The sequence below is a fragment of the Prosopis cineraria genome, unplaced genomic scaffold (genome assembly GCF_029017545.1).
Source record: "Prosopis cineraria cultivar Desert tree isolate PC_DT_omini unplaced genomic scaffold, ASM2901754v1 PC11, whole genome shotgun sequence".
Lineage (NCBI taxonomy): Eukaryota > Viridiplantae > Streptophyta > Magnoliopsida > Fabales > Fabaceae > Prosopis > Prosopis cineraria.
In genome coordinates this window covers 11,347,266-11,370,975 of record NW_026555342.1, presented here as the reverse complement: position 1 = coordinate 11,370,975, position 23,710 = coordinate 11,347,266, and the positions used below count along the sequence as shown (strand labels likewise).

General features: G+C 32.2%; 3 protein-coding genes and 2 pseudogenes across 3 annotated transcripts; 1 reads left to right on the top strand and 4 right to left on the bottom strand.

Moving 5' to 3' along the window:
• The first annotated feature begins 977 nt into the window (after window positions 1-977).
• On the top strand, window positions 978-4,647 carry LOC129286974 (cysteine-rich receptor-like protein kinase 25; annotated as a pseudogene).
• A 335-nt stretch (window positions 4,648-4,982) lies between these two features.
• LOC129286097 (cysteine-rich repeat secretory protein 1-like) lies at window positions 4,983-5,495 on the bottom strand. The gene has a single exon (XM_054922123.1). It carries the CDS (start codon window positions 5,493-5,495, stop codon window positions 4,983-4,985), a length of 513 nt encoding a protein of 170 aa, XP_054778098.1.
• A 1,523-nt stretch (window positions 5,496-7,018) lies between these two features.
• On the bottom strand, window positions 7,019-9,909 carry LOC129286096 (cysteine-rich receptor-like protein kinase 10; annotated as a pseudogene).
• LOC129286985 (putative cysteine-rich receptor-like protein kinase 9) lies at window positions 9,838-10,488 on the bottom strand. The gene has a single exon (XM_054923101.1). It carries the CDS (start codon window positions 10,483-10,485, stop codon window positions 9,967-9,969), a length of 519 nt encoding a protein of 172 aa, XP_054779076.1. The 5' UTR covers window positions 10,486-10,488; the 3' UTR covers window positions 9,838-9,966.
• A 10,791-nt stretch (window positions 10,489-21,279) lies between these two features.
• On the bottom strand, window positions 21,280-21,795 carry LOC129286095 (putative cysteine-rich receptor-like protein kinase 9). Its single transcript, XM_054922122.1, has one exon. The coding sequence runs from the start codon at window positions 21,793-21,795 to the stop codon at window positions 21,280-21,282; it is 516 nt and encodes a 171-aa protein (XP_054778097.1).
• Between the last annotated feature and the right edge of the window lie 1,915 nt (window positions 21,796-23,710).

Sequence of the window (23,710 nt, the reverse complement as noted above, 5' to 3'; positions counted from 1 at the left end):
ATGAATGTGGTGGTGAAGTCAGAAGCGTTTGGCTTCGGCTACGATTCCGATGACAAATCACACCATCTACCATCTTCCACATCAGTTCTGCAATTCCAAAAGCAATTGTAGTAAAGAGACCAAGCCAAGAATCAGAGAAAGAAAAAGTGAGGTGAAGGCAGCTGAAGTGGAAGATGTATTCTAGGAGTGTGAAGGCGAATCGAGAGAAGGAGGATTATTTCGGGTTCAACATGTTGAAGGAGGATTCCTTTGGATTTGATATGCTAGATTGGGAGCAGGTGTTTGATTTCTCAATGTCAGAACTAGAATACTTGTTACTGTTTGAAGAAACTCCACCATTTTTAGGGGAGATGACGTCGATGTTAGCAGAGGAAGATTTTAGAGTGAACAAAACAAGAAAAAAAAAGGCAAAGATAAGATGGAAGGCATGGTAGTCTGAAAAAATTAATTCCATGGAATCTGACTGATTTCATCCTTATTATGATGGAATCCAATTCAGGAAAATTTCCCTAAATTTGGATTCCCAAGAATCACAATTCAAATGTGCCAAACTTGTCTCCCTTAGGATTCTGTTTCCATTTCTGATTCTTTTTGCATGATTCTTGCATACCAAACATGGCCTTAAGGAGTGAAATGAAGAAGATTGGCAGGGCTGCTTTGCTTTTAGAGTCTCTGCAATTCAATCTGACTGCTATTTTTTTTTTTTTACCATGATGATTCAATCTGACTGCTATAGAAGCAGGAACAAATAAAAGTAAGTTTTCACACGAAAATAGATTAGGCAAATTGGACTTGGACAAGATTTCAAGTGACATATTTTCATTTTTAATCAAGCCGATTCCAGGGTATTCATTCAAATGGCCAAGAAATAGTTGTAAATATATTTTCAATAGGTTCCAGATAAGGTGCAAACGATATTTCAAGACAATCCAGAAGCAAGGCTCTCCATGGTTTTGGCCACACAAAAAAGAGAAAAAGGGAAAGGCTCTCAATGGCGAGTAACAATGAAATTTCCACGAGTAATAAAACCCCACAATCTAAAAGACTTCATTTCCACTCAAAAGCTGACTCTTGCTTCACCATAACCATGTCCATCGTCTACAAGCTCGTGCTCTTCCTCCTCCATATTAGCGTCCTCTGTTCTGCTACTGTGGATCCTCCTGGTCCTTCTTATCTTGGCTACGCATGCAACGGCCTGACTGTCCCTGCCAATAGTACCTACCAGTTCCACCCACCATCTTCTCTTCCTTATCGTCCAACTCCACGGGCAACAACCAGTTCTAAACACCACCGTCACCAGAGGTAACTCCTCCGACACCGTCTATGGCCTTTTCATGTGCCGAGGCGACGAGCTTCCTCAGCTCTGCCATAAATGCATCGCCCTCGCGGCTGCCCAAATATCCTCCGTGTGCCCCTTAAAGAAGGAGGCTATAGTCTGGTACGTGGAGTGCTTTCTCCGATATTCCAATCGCTATATCTTCTCCACCGTTGACACACGGCCTAGTTACGGCCTCAAAACACTGAAGATGCGTCCCAGGAAAGCTACTTGATCGTATTGTTGAACACGCTTAACTTGACGGCAGAAAAAGCAGCCAATGCTTCTGTGGGCGCTAAGAAATATGGCACGACAGAAGCAAGCATATCTGGGTTTGGAACTATGTATTCCATGGCTCAGTGCACGCCGGACTTGTCATCCCAAGACTGCCAAAGTTGTCTGAGCGGTGCGATTGGGGATCTTCCAGATTGCTGCGCAGGAAAGCGAGGAAGAATTCTGTATCCTAGTTGTGATGTTCGCTATGAATTGTACCGTTTCTATGATACTGCTGTTTCTCCAGCTGCAGCACCATCGCCCTTACAGCCTCCGGGAAATTCTTCCTAGTCTCACGGTAAGTCCAAGACTACTATTTTTATTTTTTTAATTAATTTTCAAAGTTTTCTCAACTATATTTCTTTCTTTCTTGTTTTTTCTCCTATCCAAATCCAAACGAAGGTGAGTGAGAGCTACGTTTGAAAATTCGAACACGAAATCTTGTATTTAAGTGTTATAGTTTGAGAGTGACCAAATTCAACTCCTCCTTTATTTATTTTGCGCAGTTTCCATCTTTTAGCACAAGGGCGCTGAAAAAAGAAAATGAGTGGTTAGACTAAGCACTCTCTCCACTCTGTTTTAATTAAATATCTTTTTTTAAAATATAGTTTTCATCTTCATGAAAAAAAATATATATATACATACATGTGACACAGATAGCTTCTTGTCTTCTTCTTGATGCTGATATCTATGTACGGTGTAACCTCTGTCTTCTGCCTTTATTCCTCAGGAATCTGGGTTCTGAAACATCTCATGTTGTCAATACAGGAAAAGTAAAAGGGAAATTATCAACAACAATTATAGTGGTTGTTGTGGTGGTTTCCATCTTTGTGGCGGGAATACTCTTTTATTTAGTCTTCTGTCTCATACGCAGTCAAATGAAGAAGCGTCGCATGGCTCTTCTCAGACAAAGCTATTGTACGTTATTTTCGCTCTATATTTCTTCACTCAATTAGCATTCCCTTCCTTTTAAAAAAAAAAAGTTTCTATAAAATAATAATCAATCAAAATTATTAAAATAAATATACTTGTCAATTTTTAATAATTATCAAATATAAATTGATAATGTCCTCCTAATAAACTGCTGCAAATGAATACGTGGGAAGAGGGAATGTATATGCTCTTTGAATTTTATTTGGCATTTTGGAGTATCTACAAAAATAACAAGCTTCACGGGAAGTATTATATTGGTTCTTAAATACATTTTCATATTGGCGTTTATTTAGATAATTAACAATTCTAAGATAGAAAAATAATATTACAAAAATAAAATATTAAGTTTGTTCTTACTAAAATTGATAAAATTTGGAGAGAGAAAGCAATCGATATAATATTCTTCTATTGAAATCCAATAAGTTCTAGGCTCCTTCAACCATTGTATTTTTGTCCAGTTGGAAACGAAAGCAGCACTTTAGAGCCTTTGGAATTCAGTTTGGCTACAATTGAAGCAGCAACGAATAAGTTTTCACAGGAGAACAGTATAGGCAAGGGTGGTTATGGAGAAGTTTACAAGATGACATATATATGCCTCCACAGTGATGTTTTATGCTTATATATATTTTCCAGTTTCCACCTGTTTAATATCCAATCATCTATGATTTTACAAGGTAATCTTATAAGTGGTAAAGAAATAGCTGTGTAAAGACTCTCAACAAATTCTGCACAAGGTGCAACAGAATTCAAGAAGGAGGTTTTATTGACAGCCAAACTTCAACATAGAAATTTGGTGGCACTACTAGGATTTGGCATTGAAGAGCAAGAAAATATACTTGTTTATGAATATGTTCCCAACAAGAGCCTTGACTTCTTCCTATTTGGTTTGGCTTCTAAACTCAATTTAACTTTCATTCGAAATTTCTAATCTCATATATATATGCGCTATGCATGCTGTTATTCACCCCTTCTTTTAGTTTATTGAGTTAATTAGTTAACGTTTATATTCGTTTGCATTCTCACTAAATCATTCGTGACAAATTTATGTTTATAGGTTGTGAAGATTGTAGAGTATTGAATTGGTTGGAGCGATGTAAAATTATTGAAGGAGTTGCTCGAGAAATTCTTTATCTTTATGAATATTCTCGTCTTAAAATTATATACTATGATCTCAAACCTAGCAACATTTTGTTGGATGATGAAATGAATCCAAAAGTTTCAGATTTTGGCATGGCTAAAATAGTTGCTATTAATGAAAATCAAGGAAGTACAAAAAGATTTGTTGGAACATAGTAAGTTATATGTTTTTTTCCATTAACTTCACATCTATCTTGATATGATTGAATATATCTATATACATATATATAGGTTTGCCTAACTTGACATTGAAATGCTTGCTTTCCATTAACTATCATCATCTTCAAATTATTGAATAAAATTTAACTATTGAGATATATATATATATATATATATATTTTTATAGTGGTTATATATCCCTAGAATATGCAATGTTTGGAACATATTTTGAAAAATCAGATGTTTTTAGTTTTGGAGTTATTGTCCTGAAAATTATTAGTGGAAAGAAGAATGCAAGTTGTTAGGATCAATCACAATATGCAGATAGCCTCTTAAGCTATATAAGTTATGATAATATAATTTTCTCATTAATATTTCTTGTGCAATTATCTAGACCTTTAAATGGGAGAACATTGATTTTAACCATATATTGCGTAAGCTAATAAAAGGGTGGTGATTGAAATAATTAGTTTTACTTAATTGTTGCAGGCTTGGAATCAATGGAGGGATGAAAAGTTGTTGGAGATGTTCGATTCAAGGATAGAAGAATTCGGATCATATAATGAAGTGATAAAGTGCATCCAAATAGGGTTGTTGTGTGTTCAGGAAAATCCAGAAGCAAGGCCTTCCATGGCCACTCTGGTGTCGTATCTTAGCAATGATTCAGTTCAGATTCCATTTCCAGAGCAGCCCGCATTCTTTTTACATGGTCGAAGGGAGCTTAACACTGCATCTGGAAGTAAAGCATCATGCTCTACTAATGAGGTGTCCATGACTGAATTCTTTCCTCGCTAGTACAAGATAGGCTTTTATTTCTTCTTTTTCTTGGACACCAAGGCTCTCTTCAGTGCCTATATGGTAGGAGTATTTTTATGTTATCGTAAATTTAAAAAATATATGCAATTATATTGTACTCATGTTTTTACAAATCAATATAATGATATTTTATTTAAGAGAAAAATGACATTTTTTATTTATAAAATTAAGGAAAAAATTAATTAACTAGTCTCTATAGTTTGACTAAGTTAAAATTCAATCTTTGAATTTTAATTCATTGTAACTCAATCATTATAGTGTTGCTGTAGGTAAAATTTATTGTAACTTTTTTTTTTTTGCCCGAGAGTTTAAGATAGGGAGTTGAAGTTTCATTTGGTCAAACCTCAAGTTATAGATTTTTAAAACTGCCAAACTTTGCTTCTCTGGTCGCAAATAATTTCTTGCCGCCGTACGCCGCTTCTTTTGCCACCACATTCAACCTATTGCTCGACAGTCTCATAAAGCCACCCTGGTCTGATACATTACAGGAGGTCCAATCCGTAACCATGGGGTTATCTTGCATTGTGGAGAAGAAAGACTGGTTCGAGTATCGTAACCAACATTTTTCTTCCCAAATGATGGCTTCTTTCGTGTAGGGGCGTTTCACGAGGATATCTTCGATTGCCTCGGAAACACATTCTTGACAAGTCGGACCGGTGACGTCTCCGGGGCAGAGGAAGAGGCCGTACACGGTGGCGCTGGGGATGTTTTGCCTGACGGTGGTGCTGTAGAATCCATCGCTTTGATTGGCGTTCGACGAAAGGGAAGAGAGTAAGCGATTGAGATTGGCTTGGTATGTGCTGCATGGGGCAAATGTGGCTGTGTTTGGACAGAATTGAGCCTGGCCTTTGATTCTAGCCATCAAAAGTATTACTTCTTGGGTCCTTTTTATTTTCTAAAAAAAATTTCTTGGTTCTTTATGCAAGTTGTTTTTTCTTATTTTTGTAATTTTTAAAGCACAATTTCAAAAATATCTTAAGATAAATTCTTTTAAAAAAAGTGTAATATTTTATTTTCTTTAAAAATATCTTCTCATATATTAAACTACTCTTTTTTAAATTTAAGGATAAAACTAAAAAAGTGAATTATTTTTAAAATAATTTTATTATTTTAATTAACTTTCCTTAATTGAAGTGATTTAGTTAAAAATCACTTTTAAAGTATTGAGAATAATGAATAGACTTCTCTAAACTAAATTACTACACATAAAAATGGCATCATATTTTAATACAAAAATTTAAAACAATAAATTTGTGAATCCTTCCATTTATATATTTTTATGCTTATTAACTCTATCTAATGTGGGATTTCCCTCCATCTTGTTTATATCACATCAAGAATCCTAGTTACACTTAGCTTGACATCCTAACAATAATGATGACACTTATTCCAAATTAAATTAAACCTGTTCACATGACGATGATCTCTCCCATTATTTGTCTTTACTTCACAACGTGTCAACATTCCTTCCTTATATATAGGAAAGGAGCAACATCTGTTTGTTTCCCGTCACATCTCGCGTTAATTGAGCCGTAGCGCATAAGTATGTATGCATGTAGTTGTGCACCCACAACTTATAATTTAATCTTGACGATGAATATAGTTTGTTAAATATAGAAGATTATATATCTCGAGATTAATTTGAGCAGATCGTGCCATAGTACAATGCGTCTAGTATGGTTAACATTACAAGGGAAGAAAATATCGATAGTTTTCCGAGACTTCACCATGCACGAGCTTCCACAAAAGAGATGAACATATACCTTCAGCAATAATCTCTCTGCTTGTTGCATAGAAGCCTCAGAAAAGAGATAAAATTTCTAAGCATCAAATTGTTAATTAAAACATCCTTTTATATTCGTTTATAAGTAAGATCTACACATTCTGTTCTGTTCCTTCATTACTACGTACAGTTGTTCAAATATAATATGTGTGATGAATGGTACTTTGGCAATCATTGATGCAGGGTAAGAAACATCATTGATTATGGATTTGGTTTCAGTACTTACCACCGGTAAGCAATCTGAAAAATCTGAACGATTCAAATTTATAACTTTTATCTTTTTATTTTTATTATAAAAAATTATAAAATTTTAATAAATTTATCTTATTATTAATTTAGATAATACAGATATGATTTGAATGATCTAGTTTAATATTAATTTTTTTAAAAAACATTTATAAATTGATTGTCCAAATATATTTTGAATCGTGATGAGCATCAAAACCAGACCCCATTGATTAGTGAGTAAAAGATATGTATGACAAGCTTTCATTATTTTAATTTCCGCTTAAAAGGTAAAATACACAAATAACTTGCATTGATTATATTCTTGATACACTACACCTATTTAAAACACCAGGCCAGTTTCAAACTTGTACCAGTTGACAGACAATACAATAACAAGTCGATTATTTTAGGTGGGGAAAAAAGATACTAGCGAGGATACAAATCAGTAATTGGATCTTCATCCACAGACCGTTGCACTGACTTGCTTGTAGATTGATCCGAACTATTCTCAGAAATGATCAGATTGTTTGAGCCTGTTCTATGGCGATCAACAAAAAATGCTGGCTCTTGAGGGTCTGATAGGGTGACAGAGTGGCTACTTAGCATTACCATAATAGATTGTATTGTAGGTCTCAGAGCTGGATTTTCCTAGATACATAACAAGCTTATATGAATGCATTTAATAACTTCATTTCTTGAACAAGAATCTCTTAAACTAGGATCCAACAATTCTAATGGCGTCCCTTCCCTCCACAACTTCCAAGCCTGGAAATCAAATCATATATAATTAATGATTTGAGATTTGATATATCTCTCTAGCTGCCATCTGAGTTTATTTACTCTGATAATCTACTTACATAGCTTAGTACGTCTTTAGCATAACTTGATACGTAGAAAGCTGTATTCTTCTCACCACTAATGGTCTCCAGAATTAGGACACCAAGACTATATATATCAGATTTGATTGAAATATGACCATGCATTATATATTCTAGAGCCATGTAACCACTGCAAATGAACACACAGTACATGATAAATAATCTTGTTTCTCTAGTTTGTTATAAATTATGATACCAAATAATTGGAATAAAAAATTGGTTTAAGCATACATACAAGGTACTGACAACTCTACTTGTGCTTGCTTGAGTTTCGTCAACTTCAAAAATTCTAGCTATACCAAAATTATAAATTTTTGGATTCAAATCTTTATCCAAAAGTACATTACTAGCTTTGAGATTTCGATGTATAATTTTGAATTGAGAGTCTTCATGAAGATAAAGCATCCGCTTTACAATTCCTTCGATAATCTTATACCGTTTTGACCAATTCAATTTACCTTTATTTTCAGGTCCTGTATATGGTCAAAGGATTTAGAAGCATATTCAAATAAAATTAAAAATTAGATTCACATCCTTACTCAAGTTAGAACTTCAAACCAATTATTTATAAAATTATATGATTGGATAAGTGAACCTACGAGTACCTGAATGCAAAACATAATTCTGCAGAACTTACCAAACAGAAACTTATCCAAGCTTTTGTTGGGCAAGAATTCGTAGACAAGTATCTTTTCTTCCTCATCTAAACAAAATCCTAGTAACCTCACAAGATTTCTGTGTTGAAGTTTTGCCATCGTAACAACTTCATTCTTAAATTCTCCTACACCTTGTTTGGAATTGCTTGATAATCTCTTCACAGCTAACTCTTGTCCACCAGGAAGAGTGCCCTGCATATAATGTAGCCAACTATTAAAACCCATTTTCGAACAAATAAATAATAATTTGCTTATTTTAAGAGAAATTCTGATTTCCCTTGGTGAAATATATTTGTATGTATACCTTGTACACCTCGCCAAATCCTCCTTGTCCGAGTTTATTGTCAGGAGAGAAGTCGTTTGTGGCTGATTTGATGGTATCCAAATCAAATTGCAGGGACTCTACAGTTGAAATCTCAACTACATAACCATACACTGATCAATTACACATGACTTTAATTTCTTGCACTAGAGCTATATTTACTATAGAAGTACACCAACATTACATGTTTAAACGGTGATATGAAGACTGTTCATTGTATATTAATTTTGTGATGTTATTAATCAAAGGAACTTCCTTGCTTCCATGTAAAGCGAAAATTGCAGGTTTATCCAGCTAGAAAAGCTGATAATCATATCATACCAGTTCGTTTAGGAAGTGATGTATACTTCTTTATCCTTGCTCTCCTTTTAAGCACCAGAAGCTGCAGAGCGAGACCGTCAATATGAATATGACTGTTGGAACAGCTATGGCAATGACTGTACCAGTTGAAATCCCGCTTTTATCTGCACAAAATAAAATAAAAAAACTAAGTTACGTATATTTTCGGATTTTTATTAAAATTGTACAATTATTTTCTTTATTCTTAACAATTACTCCCTCCATTCAAAAATATAAGACATTTTTTGAGGAGCTGGATGTTTAAAAATGTAAGGTATTTTTAATCTTTCAATGTGTAATCATTGCCTTTTTTCTAAAAGTGTCCCTATTGATAATGACTTTATATTTATTATAGGATATTTAATAGGGATAAATATGAAAAAAGAGGGTTAGTTAAAAAGTAAATAACTATTTTATTGAGAATAAGATTCAGTTAAAAATACCTTACATTTTTGAATGGAGGGATTAACGTATTCACAAATTTCCTATACATCAATTTCCAAAGTTAAAATTGTCAAATTAAAATATGATTTATTAAAAACAAAGAGAGAGAGATATATATATATATATATATATATCTTTGCGCTTAATTTTTTTTTTGGATACAATCTACGCTTAAATTCTTAAATCGGAGGTTTACTATTGAATTTAAAATCAAACTGAAATATAAAATACATTTTTATTTATGAGAGATTTCACGTAATTTAATGGATGAAAAATTTATGCAATACTCAATCTGTTCCCATATATAAAGGTCTTTTAAAATTTTTTTTATCTTTAAGTATAAAAGGTTGTTAGTGATGTTAACATAAACGGTGATTCAAATATTTTTTTTTTAACTTGGAGGACAAAATTTAATTAAATGAGTAGCTTAACATGGATGATTGAAGAAATGATTGTTACCTTGGGAAGTGGATTGCAGCGGAGGAGCTGGTGGCGGAGGAGAGTGCTGGTAGAAGGCGTAGACTTCATACCTTAAAACGCAACTGGGCTTCAGGGTTACTCCCCCAACATTTCCATTACAGCAAGTAGGCAAATTGCTAATACTGTTTCCCAGACAGTTCCGACATTTAATCTCAGATATATCCTTCGTGCACTGCGCCAGAGTATATAGAGTTTGAAAAGGACTATACTTCTTTGGTTGCAAATTTCTTGCTTCTCCCTTCCGACGCCTCTTTCGCAACCACCGTCAAGGTTTCACCCAACAGCTTCATAAAGCTTGTTGTGTCTGTTGCGTTGCCGGTGTTAACAAGAATTTGCTGGGGTTGTTCTTGCATCGTGGAGAAGAAATACTCGTCAGAGTAATGTAACCAGCAGTTGTCGAACCAATCGACGGCTCCTGTATTATTGGGGCACCTCTGAAGGATTGTTTTGATTCCGTCGGAAACACATTTTTGACAGGCTGGGACGGTGGTATAGCCATCGCACTGGAAGAGGCCGTGGACGGCGTCGCTGTTTTCTCCCACGGTGGTGTTGTAAAATCCATCACTTTGATTGGCGTTGGAGGAAAGGGAAGAAAGTAAGCGATTAACGTTTGTTTGGAATGTGCTGTTTGGTGCATAAGTCGTGTCTGAACAATACGCTTTGATTCTAGCAATCAAAAGGATTACAAGGCAAGCAAGAAGAGAGAGTTTTGAAGAATCCATGGAGCAAATCGTTTTCCGATGATTGTATATGCCGTGGGCGATGAAATATGACTAGTCCCTGTTAACTTCTTGTAGTTTTTATTATTTTGGAATTTTCAACGCGGCCGGTTTAGAATTAGGAAAACATTGATAAATCAAGGCATGGCGCGGACGGGACTAATGTTGAGGTGTTAAGTGTGAACGAATTTAACTTGGCGTGGAAAAAAGCCCCACATTAAATGAAATTAAACTGGAGAAGATGTATACTCCCTCCATTTAAAAATATAAAATATTTTTAAAGAATTAAATGTTAAAAAATATAAGATATTTTTAATTTTATAAAAAATAATCATTATCTTTTTTTTAAAAGTGTCATTATTGCATAAGTCACTTTATATTTATTTTAGAATAAAATACTTTATTAAAAAGAACTAAATATAAAAAGATAAGGTTAATTTAAAAATAAATAACTGCTATATTAATGGTGAAATTTAGTTAAAAATACTTTATATTTTTTGAATAGAGGAAGTATAAATGAAAAAGACTTATAAACTTAACATTTTAAAATTTTGGATTAAGAGGTAACGTTACACTTATTTATTTGTCCTTTTAGACCGTTTGGTGGCTCAATTGGGTTATTCCCTCCTCTAGGATGCTTCTCGGGCCCAACACTAGGATTGTCACAATATTAAGTTATTTTAATTAATCAGTCTCATATTATTCATACTTATTTTGAATTTCATCCTTACATTTTTAATTATTAGAATCAGTCTTTAAAAATTTAAAAGCGGTAAATTATAAGAAATAACTTTAGAAAATCATGAAGTGAAAAGATTAAATTAAATTAAAATAAGTATAAAATTATATATTTCCTCTGGTATTATTTATAAAGCAAAGAGATAAGATTTTTTTGTCCTATTTATAAATCATTTTATTAAATTTTCATCAAAAAATTTTTTCATTTACCCTCCATTAAATGTTGAAAAAATAAAATATATTATTAAAATATGCATATTTAATAAGAATAAAGTTAAAAAAATTTAATTTCTAAATGAAGTTAATGAATTTTAAGAGTAAAATATATTAGAAATGTTTTATGGATAGAACTACAAGAATAATAAGGATTATTATTTGATTTTTTTTTTCCTTATTGTGAAACAATCCCCCGGGGGGGGGTGGAGAGGACCAGCAAGGAGACATTGCCTCGTAACGTACGGTAGCAACGAATACAAAACAAAACCGCGCGCAACATTATAAATCATCTTCCATGAACATGCAGCGTTAGGTATCGCAGAAGTCAAAACCCACTTTTCAAGTCTTGGGCCTTCGTTGTCATTTACTTTGTTGATCTCTTCCATCATTATGTTTGATTAGGACTTATCTGTCTTCGGCACTAGACGGCAAATTTGAACTCATCCTTATGGATGAAGAGTTGAAGATAATAGCCAATGGAGAATGCTACCTTGTTGCTGTCAAAAAGCACTGATTCCACACGTTAATTAGGTTCTTTTGCCCTTCAAATTCAAAATAAAATAAATTTCCACTCACCCATCATTTAATTTTGGATAAGATGGAAAACAGGAAGAGAAAAGGAGTTTCACACTACTAAAACATACAAGTTTTTGGACAAAATTTGATTATATAGTCAAGCGAATGTAGAAATTACATAACAATGCTGGTGTCATTTGCAATGTTTATTCAGGCCTCGTTTAGTATGATGGAAAAATTTTTGATAAAATTGGAATCAAAATCAAAATTGAAATCAGAATAGAATTGGATTATTTATATTTATTTGGTATGTACGTGAAATCCTTGTATTATTTATTATTTAATCTGCATATACATATATTAAATGACTAAAATATCCTTGAATAAAAAAAAATCTCCTTCTGCATCATTGAAATCCCAAGTCCAATCATCATGACGCTCCCTAAGATCCACACTACTTTGTCTTCCTTATCCACCTCATACACTGCTAGATTCACACCCAGATAAAGAAGCAAGTGCTCAACAGCACGGCTTATACAACATCCATTGTTGGATGTTCATGCCCAGACCAAGAACACCCACAGAGAGAGAGAGAGGTCGTGGGAGTTGGGTCGTCAAAGAATGATCGAGTTATTCACTTGTGATGGTGGTGTAAAGTTTTTTGAGTCGACGAAGATCTAGAATGTGGGTTATCACTAATTATAGAGTTGTTGACTTGTGTGTAGTAGAGAGAGAAAGAGAGAGGGAGGGAGGGAGAGGTTGCAAGAGGTGGGTCGTCAATGGATGATAGATTCGTCAACTTGTGATGGTGGTGTGAAGCTCCTTGAGTTGATGGAGAGCTAAAAGGTGGGTCATCATCGGTGATAGAGTTGTCGACCTATGTGCAGTAGAGAGAGAAAGATAAGTAGCGTCATAAGGAACCTATTGTAGTTTATGTCAAGTCTGTTGTAGAGGAGGATGTCATCGTTCAATGCCGATGAAAGGTGGTCATCACTGGTGGTTGCCTTGTTGGCACATTTGCTAGAAGTGTCATAAGGAAGAAGGCATAAAATGGAGGAAGGGGTAAAATAGACAGACAATGCATGAGAGTATCATAAAATCAGATTCCATCTTGTATATGATGGAATATGTAACAGTTCTCACCCTACCTTCTCGAGAGTCTTTTAGACTGGAGCCTTCACGTAGTGGGCCAAGCTTTCCCCAATAATACCATATATTAAAATACCTTGATAAGTCATGCATTATTTGAATATCCAAACAAGAATATAATCGAATAATAATATCTCATCATGATAAACAAAAATAAATTTTAACCCACTTGACAATAATTCCAAACAAGTATATTCTAGTATTTATTTCCAATAATCATAGTTCATAATTTTTTCAAACAACAAATAATACATAACCAATCACAGACACACCCATCACAACACATTAACAATGATTATCTTGTATTTTGAACAATAAGTTTTCCTTCACAACTCCTCTTTCACCATTATTTTTGTCAATACAATCTACATAATTATTCCATAATGCTCCATATTAATTTCACATTAAAATTAATAAATAAATTTAATTTAAAGAGTTAGAAAATTTTAGCCTAAGATCCATATTAATACTAATTTAAGGTTTATGCCTCATTTAACTTTTCAAATTCTTTTCTATAATTTTTATACCCTAATAAACTATATTTAAGCCTCAAATCACTTCTAGCATCACAATTTCATTAATCTATATTCTAAAAGTTCATCCAAAATAAATTAAAAATTTCAGAATTACCCTGAAGCCTCAAATCACTATTCTATAGCCTTAGAAATACATATTCATACTTAAATAAATATTTAATAATCAAAGGTTCATCCCTGCATACATTCAACATAAATTCAACTATATAGAGCTGGAGTCTAACTCAAAAATTCTTAAATATAAATTTCAACCTCAAAAAAAATATTATATAATATTTATTATATCCCTAACAACTTCAACATCTATTTTTAATCCATCATATCATCAGATTAACTATCATATAGAAAAATTTTAATTAGAATGTCTGCTCTACTTTACAAAATAATCATATCATTAGAAAGCTAATATTATTTAACTATGAATGTAATTAAATATTTTTTTAAATGCTAATCTAAACAAAAAATTTGGAACATACCTGAAGAAAAAGAAAATAAACACCCTTGCGTGAGAAGATGGAGCAAATGTGAGAGGGAGAGAGAGATAGGGGAAAATAATATGAAAATAGGATTGTAGGTCCCACAATTATATTAAAAAAAAGATTATAAGTTTAAATTTAATTATTCAAACTCTTGGGCCATTAGTTGTAATTTTTTTTAAATTACATCTCAGCCACTTTTTGGCTCTCGACGTCCTCTCCTTTTTATATGTGAGAAGACCTTTCCTCTTCCCACATCTAACTGATGTGGGACCTAAAAGAAGCCTTTCACCTCTTTTTTATTGTTACTTATACACAGACACACAAAATTATTAATATATTTTAAATTTTAAAATTATATCTTAACTAAACATTTCTTATGTAATTTTAAATCTACCTTTTTAATTTATAATTAAATGCCTAACCATATTATTATTTTTGAATAACCTCAAATAATATAAATTCATATGATTATCATTTTTTATCCTCTACAAAAACCTAAATTCCACAATTTTAGCTTACGAGGCCTCACAATCCCTTAATTGAAATAATCAAAGCAATACTTAGTCTAGAATTTGGAAGCTACCAATGGCCTAAAGAGTGAGAACCTTTATTTTGTTAATGCTAAAAGGGAGACTACTCACCAACTCAAAACAAGCTCGTAGAAAATTTACTCAACATGAACAATGCTCCCTTTGTAATGGCCTACTTGAAGATATTAATCACTCTCTTAAAGAATGTCCTTTTGCTGCATCAATCTGGAAGAAAATTCTTCCCTTGGATATGTGTACTAATTTCTATGGGAAGACGATTAACTCATGGTTCATTGACTGCCTACATAATCCTTGTCTTGATACATTTTGAAAGATTGGCATTAGTATTACTTGTTGGAAGCTATGGGAAATTCAGAACTAGCGCATCTTCATTGAGGAGAACATTTTGGAAAATGATGTGCTTTCCCAAATTAGAATTACTGTCAAGCATTCCTTAGGCTCTTTTTCTACTCTTACTACTTTGCTGTAATGTGTTAATTTCTCTTACACTTTGATTGTAGTTTTGTACACTTTCCACTTGAGTTAATGAATTTCCCTTTTACTCAAAAAAGGACAGGATGTATTTTATTCTTTGCAATGTGTTGATACATACATACATGCGCGCACTTGCATGCTGTGCTTTTCAAGATGGGATGCTTGCATGAATATGTGATGTTTTTTCATTTTAGAGCTGAATCACAGAACATCTTTGTGGTGTGTCGACAAACTATATACGAGTGTCTTCATGATATTTGCATTAACGTAGCATCCTGTGCTGGCTTCTATGGTATATGTAACTTAAGCATGCGCGTGCAGGGATAGAAAAAAACCACTTCTAGGTCTTGCATCTCTATTTCATTATTAATAAGATATTCTCTCTTATTTTATAACTTAAGAATAAGGAAGCCCAAAGATTGAATCCTCCCAATTTGGAGAGGAGAGTTAAGAGGGGAGGGGAGAGAAAATTCATTAAAATTTTCCCTCCCCTCTCCTCCATTGTAATTTTGCCAAATAAGCTCCCCTCCATTTTTTTTATCCAAACAAGGGTAGGGAAATGAATAACATGTTGAGAATAATTATCATAAACTTGTATATCACACAATTAGTGTGAATGATTTTATTAAGGAGTGCCATAATTATTGCATCCTTTTGCCATCATTAATTAATGATTTTCTTGATTGATTCTTATATTGGAAACACCTTATAAAGGGATGGGATTACTATCAATATTGGCTCCCTAGATTCTTGCCATATGTGGCTCTGTCTAGTCCTTTGCCTTTAGGAAGAGATTAATGAATGGGTCAAATGATCAAAAGTATGCAACTTATAGTCATCTTTCCTGGATTTTGTCTATTTTTGGTCATTTAGCAATCTAACCCAGATTGACCCCTTTTTTCTCTATATATTTTGGTAATACTTTCCTTTCTTTTTTTTTCAATTGAATATTTTCCCGCAACCGATCACAAGACATTCTTACTATTTTTTTGTCAGCGTTTTTTTCCCAACATTTCATGAAATATTTATTTGACATTGTAACACACGTCATAACAAAAAATCTGTTATTCCTTAACAGAACGTGTTCAATTAAAAAAATTAACGTTCATTAATTTTTCAACCTTATATATGTATGTATGTATATGTTTACAAAATTTAAGCACACTGCAAGTGTACGGATCGAATGTAATAAAGCGAATTAAAGTCATCCTACAAAGAACTAAAGCAACAGGAATCAGACACAAAAGAACTTGTTTTTATCTCAATTAACTTATCCAATTAAAGAGTGAAATTTTTATTAAATTAAAAATAAATATGAATAAAATAAAATAAAATAAAATAAGTTCAAAGAATATATCTAAGGTAAGATTAGCAATTAAGGAGCACCCTAGAAATTCTAATTCCTTTCACTTTGCTACTCAATTTCTTCTAGCTACCACATTTTAATTTAACTTAAAATTAAGGCTCTAATTTAGATTATGTATCCATCAATTACAAAATTCATGATTTAATTTATCATATATCTATTTGATATTTCAGGAGATATTTATTATCATGTAATATAATATTTTTAGTTGATAAGAAGCACTCTCTCTCTCTCTCTATATATATATATATATCTTGTTTCTCCATCTCCCACAATAAAGATGATTATTATAATTTTTATTTCTATAGTGAAATTGCTAGCTTGTTGCCCATGGGTTTTTGTCCCTCATATTGGGGGTTTTCCTATGTTAAATTTTCTGTGTAATCTTTTTTTTACTTTTCTCAAACTTCTCCATATTTTTAATTATTTTATCTTGTTTACTTCCGCTAATTATTTGCGCACTTCCTAACAATAATCAATCTATTCAAGATTTGATTTAAATACCTAGCCAGCCATCATTTGAGCTTATTTATTTGGTAATTAACTTACCTAGCTTAATAGGTATTCAGCACAACTTGATAAATGCTACTCTCTCCGTTAAAAAATATAAGGTATTTTTTGAGGAGTTGGATATTAAAAAATATAGGACGTTTTTAGTCTTTCAAAGTATAATTATTGTCTTATTTTTTTTAAAGTGCCTTCATTGAATAAATCATTTTATATCTAATTTAGGGTGAAACACCTTATTAAATAAGGGCAAACATGAAAAGATAAGGTTATTTTGAAGATAAAAAACTACTTTATTGAGAGGTACGATTCGATTAAAAATGCTTTGCATTTTTTAATGGAGAATGTATTATATTAAACAATCTCTCTTATCTACCACATCATATTATTTTCAAAAACTACTTAAAATAGCTTCTTAAAATAATCAAAAATGATTTACAAAATAGTTTCTTAAAATAAATATTATAAAAATTAAAAAAATAGATTTTTTAAAAGTAATTTGTTAATGAAATGAACTAAAACAAATGAGCTATGCATTCCGTCTTTGCACCATTGTGGCTAGTGCAAAGAAGTGGAGGTGTTTGTTTTCCTCCCCATAAAAATATATAAAAAATCATATCTTATCAGTTTTTTTATTAACCATATCTTATCAATTTTAATTTATTTATGAAATATTTGTGAGTGAAACAAAATCAATATAATTATTCATAATTATCCTCAAATCCTTTGAGACAATTCACTTACATTTCTGATTTTAGAAAATAAAACCCCTGTAGCGAGAATATATAGAAATAAGGGATTTGAAACTCCCATGACAACACATGCACATCTGTCACGGGGACATGGCCACTGTGACTCATTGCACACAGATATTTTTTGAATTAAGATGATTGACAAGATTTAGAGGGTGTAAATTTAATCTCTTATAAAATAATTATTAAAACATTAATTATAAAAAATAAACAACCAAATTCGAAATATTAAAATTTAATTTGAATATTTTAAAACTATAGTAAAAATAAAATAAAAATATTTTATAAAAAAATCAAATCTAAACTATTGAAAATGTTAATCTTGTGATTGGAAAAATAAAAGATGAGGAAGAGGATAAGAATTGGGAAGGAAATTCTGAAGACAAACGTTATCAATCAAAGTGTAATTAACTTCCAACCTTGTCATGAAAGTCGACTCACATGGACGAGCTAAATGCGATGCAAACATAGTAACTGACCAATGAATTTTCAGCGTTCATATATAACACGACTGACTTTTTAAGCCCCATATATACGACACTGAAGACCCTCTTTTTCAAGTGGTCTTTATTATTATTGGTCCAAATAAAACGTTTCTAACGTATCAAAATATAAAAAATAAAACTTTTGTATAATGACAATCGAATATATATATATATATATATATACGATGTTCAAAAATAACTGGGATCCGTGTGATGGTACATGGCAATCGACAGAAATTAAACACCATCCATTACTGAGTACAATATTTGTGTGTGTGTGTGATAAGCTTCCATTTTCCTCCGTTTAAAATGTAAAATGAAAAGGCAATAACTTGGCCTTGATTCTTGTTTGTTGACACGACCTATTTAAAAGATTTTTTCGTTTTGGTATTGAGTTTTATAAGAATCAAATTAAACAGGTACCTGTGGACCGCTCCCCACCCCGCCCCCCAAAAAAACAAAACAAAAAACAAAACTGAATAATCATTCACGAGATCTGCATATGTAACTTGGTACATTGAAAGAAGTATTATTTTTGCCACCGATAATCTCAAGAATGAGGACGCTGAAACTATACATGTCAGTTTTGATTGATATTTGGCCGAGCTTTACATACTCTGGAGATACGTAGCTCTACAAATAGCATACATACATGGTAAATCATCTCTTTTCTCTAGTTTGTTAAATATTATGATGGAAAAAAATTAAATTGGCAAAAACTTGATTTCAGAAACTTACAACTACCACCAACGAACACTTGTCTTTGCTTGAGTTTGGTCAACTTCAAAAAGTTTAACCATACCAAGGTCGAAGATTTTTGAATTCAGACCTTCATCTAACAATACATTGCTTGTGCTTTGAGATGGGGATGTATCATTTTGAGTTGAGAATATTCATGAAGATAAAATATTCAGTGCCTTCAATAATCTTGTAATGCTCTTATCAATAATTCAATTTACCTTTGCTTTCAGGTCTTGTATGGGGTAGATATATAACCAGCATGTTTTAGACCACATGATGAAATTATATTACGATGCAGCCCTACTCAAGTAATTCAAACCAATTATTAATAAAATTATATGATTGGATTAGTCATCGTATGCGTACCTAAATGTTGAAAATAATTGTACAGAACTTACCAAACAGAAAATCGTCCAAGCTTTTGTTGGGCAAAAATTCATATATAGACGAGCATCTTTTCTTCTTCATCCAAAAAAATTCCAGTAACATTACAAGATTTCTATGTTGAAGTTTGCCATGGTAACAACTTCATTCTTAAACTGTTCTACGCCTTGTTTGAAGCTGCGTGATAGCCTTTTCACGGCCAACTCTTGTCCGCTAGGTAGAATGCCCTGCATATATACCATAAAAATAACCAAACTGTTTAAATCCCTTTGCAAATTAACAAATAATAAGTTTATAATTAATTCTAAAAGTAATTCTGCTTTTCATCAGTGAAATAGACTTATATGCCTTGTAGACCTCACCAAATCCTCCTTCACCTGGTTTATTGTCGGGAGAGAAGTCATTTGTGGCTGATTTAATGGTATGCAAATCAAATTGTAGGGACTCTACACTTGAAATCTCAACTGCGTAACCAGGCAAAAAATTGATCAATTTCAATTTCCACAGAACTTTCTTGCAAAATAGTTTGACTGGTCGAAGGGAAATTGTCAATTAATTAGATCGTTGTAATTAAATTTATCATATTAATCGACGAAGGATACTTCCTTAATCATTACTTCCACGTAAAGTGAAAATTGCAACGTGTATCTCAATATGAAAGCTGATCATTATCATACGCATGCCAGATTGTTTAGGAAGTAAGAACTGAGGAAGAGGAATGGTTCGTCCTGGCTCCCCTCTTTTGGCACAAGAAGCAGAGCGAGAGTAGCTAGTAATGTGACCGTCACTGTTGGTACAACTATGGAGGTAATGGTTCTGGCTGGAATCTTGCTCTTGCTTTTATCTGAACAAATAACAAAAATAAATTAATTCCACAAAAAAATATAAATAAGTTAGTCACGTTTATCTTTTATTAATTTATGTACGTATTTTTTACCCAAAAATTTTAAAATTGAAGGTATTTTCTCAATCACTAATATAAAAAATTTAAAAATCTTTGGGCCTGTTTGTTTTTTGTTTTTAAAAACTGTTTTTTTAAATGAAAATTTAAAAATTTATTTGGATAATTTTTTTTTAAAACTGTTTTCATTTTTTATTTTTAAAAATAAGAAAATAGAAATAATTTTAACTTATTTTCATTTTATTTTTATTATTTTTAAAATATAATATATTTAATTATTAAAAATTGTAGTTACTTTGATTAATTTTTATTAATACTCACAATCATTAAATGCCTATAACCATCACTATTAATTTATTTTTTAATTTTAAAAATGTTTTTTAATTGGCATAACCAAAGAATTTTTTATTTTATTTTGTTTTAAAAATAATTTTAAAAACTGGATTATAAAACAGTTTTTAAAAATAAAAAATGAGAACGGAAGCCAAACAGGCCATTTATCTAGGAGAAATTTTATGCATATTTAAAAAATAATTCATATAAATTTACTATTTTCAAGTACATTAATGAAACTTCACTTCATGCCATATTAATCACTAATAAATTTCTAAGACTAATTTTAGTTTGTGTTGTCCCCCCCCCCCCCGGGGGCGATGAACAAGCTTCTTTAATTACACATACTACAAAGGAGTTCACAACTATTCTATTCAAATTCACAAAGTGTCCATAAGAGGGATTGAAATTCTATATAATTTTTTTAAATACAAGTTTTAAGAAAGAAACTCACAATAGACCCTCTCTCAGACTCACAAGTCCGCTAAAGGCGAGGAGGTTGAAATTTCATGCAATTTTTTATTTTCCAAAAAAATAATAAATTTGAAATAGTGCTTCCAAAAAAAAAAAAGATTCACCGTTTTTCTTTTCAGATTTATAACTTTTTTTTTTTTGGGTCGAAAGTTTAAGATAGGGAGTTGAAGTTTCATTTGGTCAAAAACTCAGAAGTTATAGATTTCCAAAACTGCCAAACTTTGCTTCTTTGGTCACAAATGATTTCTTGCCGCCGTACGCCGCTTCTTTTGCCACCACACTCAACCTATTGCTCGACAGTCTCGTAAAGCCACTCTGGTCTGATACATTGCCGGAGGTCCAATCCGTAACCATGGGGTTATCTTGCATTGTGGAGAAGAAAGACTGGTTCGAGTATCGCGTAACCAGCATTTTTCTTACCAAATGATGGCTTCTTTCATCTAGGGGCGTTTCACGAGGATATCTTCGATTGCCTCGGAAAACACATTCTTGACAAGTCGGACCGGTGACGTCTACGGGGCAGAGGAAGAGGCCGTACATGGTGGCTCTGGGGTTGTTTTGCCCGACGGTGGTGTTGTACAATCCATCGCTCTGATTGGCGTTCGACGAAAGGGAAGAGAGTAAGCCATTGACATTGGTTTGGTATGTACTGCATGGGGCATATGTGGTTGTGTCTGGACAGAATTGAGCCTGGCCTTTGATTCTAGCCATTCAAAGCATTACTCCTTGGGTACTATTTATTTTCTAAAAAATTTTCTTGGTTCTTTATACAAGTTGTTTTTTCTTATTTTTGTAATTTTTAAAGCCCAATTCCAAAAATATCTTTAAATAAATTCTTTAAAAATAGTGTAATGTTTTAAAAAAATATTCTCATATATTAAATTACTCATTTTTAAATTTAAGGATAAAACTAAAAAGTGAATTATTTTTAAAATAATTTTATTATTTTAATTAACTGCCTTAATTTAAGTGATCTAATTAAAAAAAAAATTATAAAAAGGATAGGATAATATAAGATAAATAAGAAGAAAGGCATAAATAGAATTTGGGAAGCGAATCACTTTCTGCTTATCACGTCGACATATGAACTGATATTAATTGGTCGTCCTTGTAGTGAGTTGTAGTACAAGTGCACAACAGTACAAGACGAAGGCTCTATTAAATGCTTTAGCTGAACTCGACTGCTCGCTCTTCATTTATAGTGAAAAACCTTGGGCCCACATCAGTAGTCGGAATCTTAGTAGCAAAAATTTCATTAAAATCCTGAACAAATTTATTTAAAATCAACCCTTAAAATTTTAAAATATCAGTTTAGTCTTGAAAAAATGACAATTAAGTTTTAAAAGATTAATTTTATTTAAAGTAAATCCCAAAACATTATGAAAGGCTAGTTAAGTCCCTAGGTCCTTGAGTAGTATTTTAATATAATGAGAAATGACCGAAATACCCTCATTTGGCTTATGAAAATTTGATGTTGCTCCTTCTCTACTCTTTCCTGCCTTGTTTGTCGTCTCTTCCCTGTCTCATTACAAGTGAGTAAAGCTCTATGTTTTCTCTTCCCTGAGCTATCCAGTAAAGCTGTCTGTCATCTCTATTCTAGTCCTGTTTAACATCTCTTCTCTGCCCTAAGTGATCAGTTGCTTAGGTCATTAATTTGTAATCTATTTTGGTCATTAATCTTTGATAGGTGTGATGCATTTGCCTAGCTGAAAAGTCTGATCTTCATCAACAATCACCATTTCAATTATGTAGAAATTGCTTCTTCTTCAATTTTTTTCCTTGAGTGTCTTAGCTGAAGGGGGACTATGTAGTTTATACAAGTAAGGACATGCTCAAATGGATTTTAAGTTCAAAGTTATACATTATACCCAATTAATCAAGTTTGCAACTTTGTAACTCTATAATTTGTTTTCACAATTTTATTCCTAACTTCTAATAATGAAACGTATTTGTAATGTTCAAGTTATACATTATACCCAATCAATTAAATTGTCAAGCAACTTAGGTATCCAGTTTTGCAACTATCTCGAGACAAATTTACCACTGCTTGTCAAAATTTTAGGTGGAAGAACCATTAAATTTTTAAGAAAGTTATTATTCTAGAACAATGCTCCAGTAATTTGTAATTCAGACACTAGATTTTGCAACTTTCTTATGAATAATTTGCAACTTCTTTTCAAAATTTTGGGTGGAAGAACTATTGAATTCTTAAAGTTATTATTATAGGACAATGCTTCAATAATTTGCAATTGAGACACCATATTTTACAACTTTCTTACAAATAATTTGCAACTCCTTCTCAAAATTTTGGGTGGAAGAACTATTGAATTCTTGAACTTGCAAAGCTACCAAATTATTTTAGGACATGACTCCAATAATTTGCAACTGACATACCAAATTTTGCAATTTCATTACAAATAATTTGCAACTCTTCCTCAAAATTTTAGGTGGAATAACTTTTGAATTCTTGAACTTACAAAGCTATCAAATTATTTTAGGATAACGCTCCAATAATTTGCAGCTGACATACCAAATTTTGCAACTTTATTATGAATAATTTGCAACTCCTTCTCGAAATTTTGAGTGGAATAACTTTTGAATTCTTGAACTTACAAAGCTACTAAAT